This window comes from Hyperolius riggenbachi, chromosome 2, assembly GCF_040937935.1.
Source record: "Hyperolius riggenbachi isolate aHypRig1 chromosome 2, aHypRig1.pri, whole genome shotgun sequence".
Classification (NCBI taxonomy): Eukaryota; Metazoa; Chordata; class Amphibia; order Anura; family Hyperoliidae; genus Hyperolius; species Hyperolius riggenbachi.
In genome coordinates, this window is record NC_090647.1 from 131,900,703 (window position 1) to 131,912,063 (window position 11,361).

The 11,361-nt window shown below is 43.3% G+C and overlaps 1 protein-coding gene across 1 annotated transcript; it reads left to right on the plus strand.

Moving 5' to 3' along the window:
- Positions 1–370: 370 nt before the first annotated feature.
- On the plus strand, positions 371–11,010 carry LOC137544086 (transcription factor Sp5-like). Its single transcript, XM_068265149.1, has 2 exons — positions 371–427; positions 10,027–11,010. Exons 1-2 carry the CDS (start codon positions 371–373, stop codon positions 11,008–11,010), a joined length of 1,041 nt encoding a protein of 346 aa, XP_068121250.1.
- Positions 11,011–11,361: the final 351 nt, after the last annotated feature.

The following is an 11,361-nucleotide window of genomic DNA, read 5'->3' on the forward strand; positions in this document are numbered from 1 at the left end:
ATAAAACAGAGGAAAAACAAGATCCTCTGAAACCCCTGTATACATCCTGATAGCAGCAGAGCCCCTGTATGCATACATAACAGACTCCCCCAGCAGGGGGTCTGTGCATTTAAAGGAAAATTCAGCTAGACCCTGCTTTGAAAGGTTCAATCTATTTTAATGATTGGTTAGCTTCCTCACATCAAAGACCTTGCAAACACACACTCCCGATTGGCTGATGGCTAGTCACAAAAAAAAAAGAGAAAGAAAGTTTGCACTGTAGGATCAAACCAGGGATGAGATTTGGGGATGAGCTGGAGAAGCACAATCACCTATTCCTGATCTGGGGATATGATCAACTAAGGCAAGCTACTACCAGCTCAACAACCTCATGGCTGCTTCTGTGATGCTTCTGAACAGAGAGAATACTTTACAGGCATATTTACAGGTAAGAGAGCAATATATATATTATATATATATAATTATATATATAATTTTTTTGCTTGTTTTTTATTTTCTTCCTGCAGTACTAGCTGCTAGAGTCCCTAACAAGGCATGTACTTAATTAGTCCTGCCTGCAATTAATCAGCCACAGAGGAGGGAGTCATTAGTATCAGTATAGGGCTGCTGCATGCTGCTCCTTCCTCCTCCTGTGAGTGCAGCTCATGCAGGTAACTTTCTGAAAATGGCTACATAAACAGGACTGAGATAATAGCCAAGTAGTCTAGCATTGAGCTTCATGGTAGCTGGAGTAGTGAGTCGCACAGCTCTTTAGGCTCTCCTTTGCCAGTATTTTTCAGTAGCTATATGTCTACTCAGAAGAAGAGATCTTTTATTTGTTTTTAGTTCCCTGAACCTGTTCTGAAGTCCCAGCAGCAGTGCCTGTTATGCAACTGGATCATTGCTGTCTCCATATTGGATTAGCTACATGCCTATGAGAGACTCCCAGAACCAGCACCTTCTATAGGACCTCAGGGCTATTTAGAGGGTTCCTCTTGATGGTACAATTTTTTTTAATCAGATGTGATTTTTTTTTTTTTTGATGCACTTTTTATAATCAAATTGTACATAAAACTGCACAGTGTGAGGTGAAAATTGAGGTAAAATGATTCTTTGGTCGATTGGAAAAGAGAACTCAATCAATTTCGAAAGGGGTTTTTTTTATTTATTTTTTTTTTTTTTTGAATGAACGTACCTGAAGAGAGAAATTGAACAGTGTACGGGAGCAATCGATAATTACCTTCTGACTACTTATGATCGTAAAAAGTGAGTCAGAAGATCCCATCTGATGAAAAAATTGTATCTTTATACAGATGAGCTAGAAATTCGACTTGGGCTGGTGTGTGTAGTTTTACTTTTGAACAGGAAACAGAATTGCTATGGGCAGATCCCAATGTTTGCACTGGGATAATCTGAAGCAGAAACGAATTACTTTTATAGCTGTTTATTGAATCAAGAGGACAAGTATCAATCATTAAAGGTGGGTACACACATCAGAGATAAAAGTCTTTGGAAAATGAAAGATCACAGACCAATTTTACCCCATTACATGTAGTATGAGAGCCATACCTACACAGTCTATTCTATGGAGCTGAACTCTCCATCAGATAAAAATCTTTGCAAGATGCTGCACACAAAGATGCTGTACACATTCAAAAGATCCGTTCCTGCAAAATGCATTTATAGTCTATGATATTTGCAGATCTCATACACACCTTGTTTAACGGACAATCATCTGCAGATCAAACAATCATCTGCAGATCCAAAGATCCATCCTGGTGGATCTGATCTTCAGATTGTCTGTTAAACAAGGTGTGTATGAGATCTGCAGATATCATAGACTATGAATGCATTTTGCAGGAACTGATCTTTTGCATGTGTACAGCATCTTGAAAAGATTTTTATCTGATGGGGATTTCAGCTCACTAGAATACTGTGTAGGTATGGCTCTCATACTACATGAAAGGGGGTAAAATTGGTCTGTGATCTTTCATTTTCCAAATACTTTTATCTGATGTGTGTACCCACCTTAAGCCTTCTCAATGTAATCAATCCTCTACTAATATTTGGTTCAGTCCATGGGAGTTTCTACTCCTTGCAGTGCATTAGAAACACTATCAGGTAAATGAATTTCATCCTACATTTTTGGTGAACACTGCTGTACATGAATGCTCTGTTTGTTTACATTGGGACTTATGTGGCTTGTTATCTAAAATGGCATGATCAGTATGGTTTTCACTGGTCTTGTAAAATAGTTTTAGTAGTTTATCAATGACTGACTTTTTTTTTTTTTTTTTTTTAAATTATGGCATATTATATTTTTATATCTTATCTATCTGAACAAATAGATAGAGGGAGAGTTCTGGCCAGGAGTGGCATAGAAACAAGTCACTTGGCTACAGCTCCATGATGTACTGTGTCTATGGAGAGGAGGAGAGGGACAATAGTGCGACACATGATGGAGCCACGTCTGGCGGGAGGGGTAAAGAGAGAAGCAATATAGTTACTTGTCATTGTTGCTTAAACATCCAATTTATGTGATCTTAGCGTGACGGCGAAACACCTGGACGTCCGTTCCAACTGAGGTCCCTCTATCGTGTGTATGGGGCTTCCCACCTGCTTGGATTCAATTGCCTGGCTGTCACGTTGACCCTCTGACTTCAGTATCGTTTAAACCACAAATCTGCATTAAAGGACAACTGAAGTGAGAGGGATATGGAGGCTGCCATATGTATTTGCTTTTAAGCAATACCAGTTGCCTGGCAGTCCTGCTGAATCTCTGCCTCCTAATACTATTCATAGACCCTGAACAAGCATGCAGCATATCAAGTGTTTCTGACATTGTCTGATCTGACAAGATTAGCTGCATTCTTGTTACTGGTGTTATTCAGACACTTCTGCAGCCAAATGGATCAGCAGGGTTTCCAGGCAACTGGTATTGTTTGAGAGGAAATAAATATGGCAACATCCTTATTCTTCTCACTAAAGTTGTCCTTTCAGCCAGTTCTCTGGATTTATGCAAATTTCTGTAGCTCAAAATTGAACCAACAAGATGTAACAGCTGCTGTGTTGTAGGTCCAGTTCCAGGCTGAATAAATGGGTGCAGGCAGCAGTGTGATTGTCGGTTACATAGTTGTATGGATGGGTGCAGGCAGCAGCGTGGTTGTCGGTTACATAGTTGGATGAATGGGTGCAGGCAGCAGCGTGATTGTCGGTTACATAGTTGGATGAATGGGTGCAGGCAGCAGCGTGATTGTCGGTTACATAGTTGGATGAATGGGTGCAGGCAGCACCGTGATTGTCGGTTACATAATTGTATGGATGGGTGCAGGCAGCAGTTGACCATGGTGCACTACCAACCTAGCAGGGCACTGGTCTCCGACAGTCTTAAATCTGCTCGGGTTTGAGTTGTGAATTGATGAGGGTCAACAGATATTGGGCTTGGCTCACAAAAGAGTGCTGTTAGTACAGCCGTTTTCGCGCTAAATTTCGCAATGCGTGCGATCGCGAATTTTCACGCAAAACTATAACGTTTTCGTGCGCAAACTCGATTTTTGCGCTACAAAGATATCGATTTTGTGCGAAAATTCGCGTTTGCGCGCGATCGCGTGCAATGCGAAAACTCGCGCGAAAACGGCTGTGCTAACAGTTAGCACTCTTTTTTTTTTTTTTTGTGAATCAAGCCCCTTGAATGCTACGAACAGTAATACTACATGGAGGTGGTGAAATTGGGCAGTGATTGGCCGATCCTAAAGTGTGTACCAGGCTTTAGGTCTGGTTAGAACAGAGCAAGATGCCTTAATACTTCAACCCAGATAAGTGTTTCTTACCAGGGAGTCGACCAGTCACACCCGTATCCACCAATGGTGTAGCAAAGTCCAAGTAAGAATAACGACCGGGTCTCGACCTGGATTTAAGGCCTGATTGGCCAATTTTTATTGCATGTACCACAGTGCAAAGTAGCACAACGTTTCGACCACATAGGTCTTTATCAAGTGCTTATAGACTTCATGTGCAGCAACTATATATATATATATACTCAAATTAAAACACACCCCAGCAGGGGCGGGCACATTACTTAGAGACAGACCACATTATTCAAAATTCATAGGAAACATTTTAAATTGTAGGCCTCATTCATGCCATTAGGCGCAAGAGTACCCAAATCATATATCCATTTGCTTTCTCTGCGTAACAGGGAGGTTTGGGGATCCACACCCTCCTGCGAGAACACCTTCTCCAGTATGCACCATCTCAGGTCACCCACTGCGTGTCCGCACTCGTAGAAGTGGCGACCTACGGGAGATTCAAATTTATCCTTAGATTTTTCTTTCTCATCTTTTTTTCTTTTTTATAGTTCCTAATACTACTCCTATGCTCGTTCATCCTCCTCCCATCCCTGGTTGTCTGTCCAACATACCCCATTCCGCAAGGACATTTTATCAAATAAATCACATTTGTCGTAGTGCAGGAATAATTACCCTTGATCATAATCTGTGTCCCTTTTGTGGTATGAGTGACATAGTCACCCCGGATTATTGATGAGCAGTTCTGACAGTTCATGCAGGGGAACGTGCCTTTACGGCGTGGGATGAACTTCGCGGTCGTTGTACTAGGTCCTTTTAGATCAGCCCTCACTAACTGATCTCTGACACTTTTTCCTTTCCTAAAAACCATCCTTGGGGGAGAGTGGAATACCTTGGACAGCAGTGGATCTGTTTCCACCACTGACCAGGCTGCACGTAGACATTTTCTAATGTCTGACGCATGATTGTCATATGTTAGAATGAATTGTACTCCAACCTGAGACTCTTTTTTTTACCATACTTTCTCTCTCTCAACCCTCTTCTATCCATTCTGGCTACCTGAGCTGCAGTTTCGGAACTATGAAAAAGAAAGAGGAGAAAGAGAAAAATCTAAGGATAAATTTGAATCTCCCGTAGGTCGCCACTTCTACGAGTGCGGACACGCAGTGGGTGACCTGAGATGGTGCATACTGGAGAAGGTGTTCTCGCAGGAGGGTGTGGATCCCCAAACCTCCCTGTTACGCAGAGAAAGCAAATGGATATATGATTACTGTACTCTTGCGCCTAATGGCATGAATGAGGCCTACAATTTAAAATGTTTCCTATGAATTTTTAATAATGTGGTCTGTCTCTTTAAGTAATGTGCCCGCCCCTGCTGGGGTGTGTTTTAATTTGAGTATATATATATTTGCTGCACATGAAGTCTGTAAGCACTTGATAAAGACCTGTGGTCGAAACGTTGTGCTACTTTGCACTGTGGTACATGCAATAAAAATTGGCCAATCAGGCCTTAAATCCAGGTCGAGACCCGGTCGTTATTCTTACTTGGACTTTAGGTCTGGTTAGGCCAGTGATCTGCAAACTTGGCTCTCCAACTGTTAAGGAACTACAAGTCCCACATTGCATTGCAGGAGTCTGACAGCCACAGTCATGATTCATAAAGGCAAATGCATTGTGGGATTTTTAACAGCTGGAGAGCCAAGTTTGCAGATCACTGGGTTAGGCTACAGCATGTTCACAGTGGTATGTAACAGGCAATTTAATGTACAGTAACGCACTGCAGTTGTAAGACTATGCGATTTTAAGAGTGCATCCAGTGCAATGCGATCCAACAGACTCTGGTATCCTGACACAGAGCACGCAATGCATTACAGCAAAACTAGTGCATAAACAGTGGCAGTGAAGCAATCTTTTAATTGACTGTATACTACACAACATGCCCAATGTGTGCAGCGCAACTTTTCCCCTCCTTTGCATTGCGTTCCTGTTTGTACAGGGATTGCAACGCAACCCTCAATTTTTTAACTTTTCCTAAACATTGATCCATACTGTTTTGCCTGATGCGGAAAAGCCCTGCTGCACATATATTTCTGGACAGCAGATTTCATCACTATTCGTTATGTAAACGGCATGACTTTGTTCAAGGTTGGCAGCAAAGACTGAAACAGACCCTGTGTTGTGTTAAAGTGCACTGCAACGCTCATGACTATTGTAAACTGGCCATTAGAATCTCCCGTTGCCTTTTTGGTACTTGTGCACACTTACAATAAAACATTTTTTTTTTGTAAGGTAGATTGGTCATTAGATTTGATACAAACCTAATGAAAATATGTTGAACCTAAAACACTTTATTTTATCTGATCAAACTATGGATACATAGATCAGACAGAGGCCTTGATTCACAAAAGGGTGCTAACCTAGTTAGCATGCCTAAAAGCTTTAGACGTGAAAACTAGGGTGCTAAGTAGTTTGCACATCTAAAGCTGTTACTGATTGCGCACAAAGTGTAGCACTGCGTGGTGCACCAATGACGTCGCACTGGTGCGCGCAAAACATAATGCCACATTTCGCGCGCAGCGGTGCAACGTTATCGACACACCGTGCAGCACTAAACTTTACTCGCGTGAACGCTTGCACGCATATTATTGCGTGAAGCGTCCGTTTTCGCGTCCTAAGTGCCTTTTCACTGGCGTGCTAACACTTGGCACCCTTTAGTGAATCGAGGCCATAGTGGTTATTTACATAATACCATCAGAATCGGGAAGGGGGGGGGGGGTGAATTGTGCAGTAGATGGGCAACAGCAGTACATGACAGGCTGTGACATGCAGGCTGCAGCTGGGACAGTGGTATTGCACTTGGTGCAGAGCTGTAGAAGATGGCAATAGTTTATCTGATCTGCCACAAATGGTATAGCGTATTGGTACCATTTATGTCAGGCATAGGCAAACTCGGCCCTCCAGCTGTTAAGGAACTATAAGTCCCACAATGCATTGCAGGAGTCTGACAGCCACAGTCATGACTCATAAAGGCAAATGCATTGTGGGACTTGTAGTTCCGTAACAGCTGGAGGGCTGAGTTTGCCCATGCCTGATTTAGGTAGAAGCAGGAAATCTGGCTCTGCTATAGGGGTTAGTCTACTTTAGGGGATGCAGCAGTAAACCTCTTAGGGAAATTCCATTAACGTGATTGGGTGGACAGCTCCCTCTCAAACGGATAGGTCTCAAAGTCTGTGGTAAACTGTGCCCACACTATTCGACCAATAACACTGCTTCACGCTGTAGATGGTGCTGTGGTTGGAGAAATGGTCCATATGAGGTCTCCTGCTGGGTCCCCTAAACTAGACTAGCGCCCGCTATATGTGCCCATGCAAATTACGGCTGTAGGGGGAAATTAAGGCACTGGAGGTCAGGGCCACCTGCTTTGCAAACTGCTGGTACAAATAGCGGATGGCAGGGGTGTAACTACAAATCATGCCCCCCCCCCCCCTTGATGCAAAACCTTGATGCCCCCCCCCAATGTTCACGCCCTTTCCAATCCTTTGTGGCACCCTCAGCCTGGGGGCCAATCTTGCAAGGGTCATAAAACAAGTGTGAATATCAGAATTGTCACATCCATAACAAGTGTAACCACAAGAATGCCTGATCTGGAGGTAGTGGTTGGTGCCCCCTTACAGCTCTGTGCCCCCCTGCAGCTACACCCCTGGCAGATGTCCATTATTTTATCGGGATCCTCTGGTGCCCAAATTCTCCCCTTGTAGCTATAATTGTATGGTGTGCCTATGGTTTTTGTATGGCTAATGCATCAATTGGGGGGGGGGGGGGGGGGGATAAGGTCTCATCTTCAGGGTCCCTCCTGTTGTTCTGCTTATCCAAATTTCTTTAAAGCAGAACTTTACTGTTTGAATTCACATGTCCATCATGGTGTACAGCCAATTTTGGGGGGATTATCTGTTGTGGGAGAAAATGAGTGGCAGTAGGAAACTCACACAGACACAGAGAACATACAAACTCCCTGCAGTGCATTGGTGAGCAGTATCTAGGTAAGTTAACCCTCTCTGCTGCAGTCTGTGCACACGTTCTGTATCTTATTTTTTTTGTGGCAAGCGAAACCAAATCCCGCTTTTGTCTGCTCACTGCATATTGGACAGTTTGATTTTGTAGATCCCCACCTACTAGGAGATCCGGCAAGAAATTTGGAAAGAAATGGCTTATGCTAGGTACTCACACTAGGTTTAACTCCGCCGAGGTGTCTAATAAAGACCAACGCGAACCATTCATGCAACCATTCCTGCCCAACAAAGAAAGAGAAACTCCAACCTAGAATTGAACTTTATCCCAATCAGTAGCTGATATCCCCTTTCACATGAGAAATATAATGCTTTTCACAAACCGATCATCAGGGGGCGTTGTATGACTGATTTTGTGCTGAAACCCCTCCCACAAGAAGCTCTGAGTACTGCGGTACTTTTGGCAGTTTGTTACAATGTAACAAGGTTTACAGACAGGAAATAGCTGTTTACAGCTGTCTCTAACAGCCAAAACAGCTAGGAGCAGCTACATAACCTGCCCACAGTAAAAATGTCACCATGTAATAAATGTCAGAATGTAAATCGGGGAGAGGAAAGATTTTACAATGAGCAAACACTGACTAAATCATTTATACATAATTATGGTAAAAAATGAAGCACACTGTTTACTACATTATTTTCACTGGAGTTCCTCTTTAAAGATCCTACATGCCAGATCTTTAGTGACCTCCGAACAGTCCCTGATCACATTGTTCTCATTACTCCTCCAGTCAGATGGAAGCTGCTCCGTCATGTGCACTCATTGTCCCTTCAGCTTCCCCCCCCCCCCCCCCCCCCATAGCAACAGACCCATTACTAGCCTGTATGCTAGAGATACGTTTGTATAATACTTGGCCATAATCTGTGATACCAGGCGACAGAAATCACAAGTATGTATTTGGCTTTATGGTCGGGTCACACTAGGTATTCTGCTGAATCTCATTCTGGAACAGGTAGCAGAGTAGTTGAAGCGGGCGCAAGATGCATCCTGTTTAAAAGTGTGCCTGTTACTTCTAGCTGCAGTTCAAAGGAGCAGATGGACCTGGTGTCCACTATTCTAGTGGGCACCCTTTTAAATAGGATGCGTTGATATGCCAGGGGTTAAGGTTAGGTGCCCTCGGAGGGGGTTAAGATTAGTTGCCCATGGGGGGGAGGAGGGGTTAATGTTGGGTGCCCACCAGGGGAGGGTTCTGTGTGAGAGTAAGGAGAGGTTGGGTGATGGCAAAATATCAGTAAATATTGCTGATATTTTACTATATGAATGAAGTAATATAATATTAGTAAATTTACCATAAAACTACCGATATTCTACTATTGCTATCCTGCCCTTTTTAAAGGGGCAACTTTTTTTCAAATGTATGCAGATTTGGTGCTGTTTGAATTCTGTAAATGTCTTTATTCTTCCAAGTCACACCCTACTATGTGGACATATAGGGTGGTGGTTGTGGGGTTGTCATCTGAAATCTCTTATGGTGCTCTACATGACAGCTGTCATCAACTCAGCTATGCACATGTTCACGTCTGTACTTTGTACCCATAACAATCATAGTTAGTGTAGTCCAGCTGGGATAATCACCTTTTTATCAGTTTTGTTTTGAGCTACAAACTCAGGGCTAGGCCAGTACAGGTGCCAGGCAGGGCTGATTCTAGCTACAATGAGGCCCTGGGGCAAAAGTAACTTGGGAGGCCCTCTCTACCCCTTTTCCAACTAAATCACGCCAGGGCCCCTGAGCTGGCTGCCAGGTCCAATCCTTCCTATCTTCACACAATATAATTAGGTGCCCATCATTTGTCCCTTAAGTTGTTTTTGGGGTTTCTATTATTCACCACCTCTTTTTCTTACACAGAGTAAACACAAAGCATCTCTGCTCTCATGGGTCCATAGCTAGAGGGGAGGAGGGGCACCTACAGGCTCTGGGGTCTTGGGGCAATTGCCCCCTTTGCCTCTATGGAAGCGCCGGCCCTGGTGTCAGGTAACTACCGTACCTTGTCTGGCTGCTTGGCTTTCCTCTATAGAAACCAGAGGTGTGCAGGTAAGTCACAACAAGCAGATGTTGTCTACTGCTAGTTCAGAGTAGAGTATGATTGCTGATGGAATGAGTGGAGACCTGCACATTGCTTGTACATTGTGATTGCATAGTAATATTTTTATTTTTTTTCTATTTTTATTTTAGGACAGAACTCCAAACTCCTCCCCAGACACAGGACCTTTTCCAATACGGAACGCAGTCCCCTCAGTCTGCAACTCAGTAAGATTACCCAAATCAAACCACTGGGATTACCCTCAGTCTTTTTCTGTCTTCTCTGGACCTGCATCAGGAATGTTCCCACTCTGGGGGAATGATGTTAATTCCAATACTGCGATGGGATCTCATGGAGTCCCCTTTGGTGTACCTAAAGTACAGTATACCAACCACATGTCTGCAGTAGGAACTCATGAGCTACCATTGACTCCTCCAGCTGACCCTAATGTATATCCGTTTGAAATGTCGCCTGCCAAGGTCATGACGTCTCAAGTTCCAGCAAACCATGCTTATAATTTCCAAGACCCAAATGCTGTATCTCAGGACTTCTCAAGTTACATGCAATCTCCCTCCCCATACTCCCAAAGACACCTCCCCTCAGCACACATGGATGAACAGACCTGGTGGAGTCTGCAGCAAGCAAACCCAAATAATCTTCATTCTTTCCATTTGACAAACTCATTAATGGTGGGGCCACAGCCACAGCTTGCAGCACTTCTTCAGAGTTCCTCTAAAACACTACTGAGCTCAACCAGACGTTGTAGGAGGTGTAAATGTCCCAACTGCCAGGCATCGCCAAGCAATGAAGAGCCAGGGAAGAAGAAGCTTCACATATGCCATCTTCCAGGTTGTGGCAAGGTGTATGGAAAAACATCCCATCTGAAAGCCCATCTACGTTGGCATGCTGGAGAGAGACCTTTTATCTGTAACTGGGTTTTCTGTGGCAAAAGTTTCACTAGATCTGATGAACTTCAGCGACATCTAAGGACGCATACAGGGGAGAAGCGGTTTGGATGTCAGGAGTGTGGAAAGCGCTTTATGAGGAGTGATCACCTTTCCAAACATGCAAAAACCCATCAAAACAAAAAGGGGAAGTTTGTGACCCTTCCCACAGATAATATTAAAAAGGAGTGACTGTCATTTTAGCGTTCTGTTTGCAAATGGACAAAAGTGTTGTGTCAATCATTCATATATTGAACAGAACAAAATGTAAATCAATTAATTTCAGTTTTATCCATGACCCAAGTAGCCACCACCTTAAGGACTTTCACAGGGATGGTTCAACTCATTTTTTCAGTCACATTATTGACGAAACTAAAACACTCTATCATTTTGCCTTCTCAAAACAGATGGTAGCTGGGATAATTCAGCTTTAAAGGGATCCTAATGCTGGGAATACACAATGAGATTTTTCAGCAGATTTACTGTCCGATTCCTTTTCAATAGTTTTTCTGATCGATTTCCATTCACTTCTATGAGAAATCG

Excerpts from the sequence above, each read along its gene's own strand:
- LOC137544086 (XM_068265149.1), top strand. The coding sequence starts at position 371 with ATGGCTGCTTCTGTGATGCTTCTGAACAGAGAGAATACTTTACAGGCA. Across the intron at positions 428-10,026 it reads CTTTACAGGCATATTTACAG|GACAGAACTCCAAACTCCTC; the intron begins GTAAGAGAGCAA and ends TTTTTATTTTAG.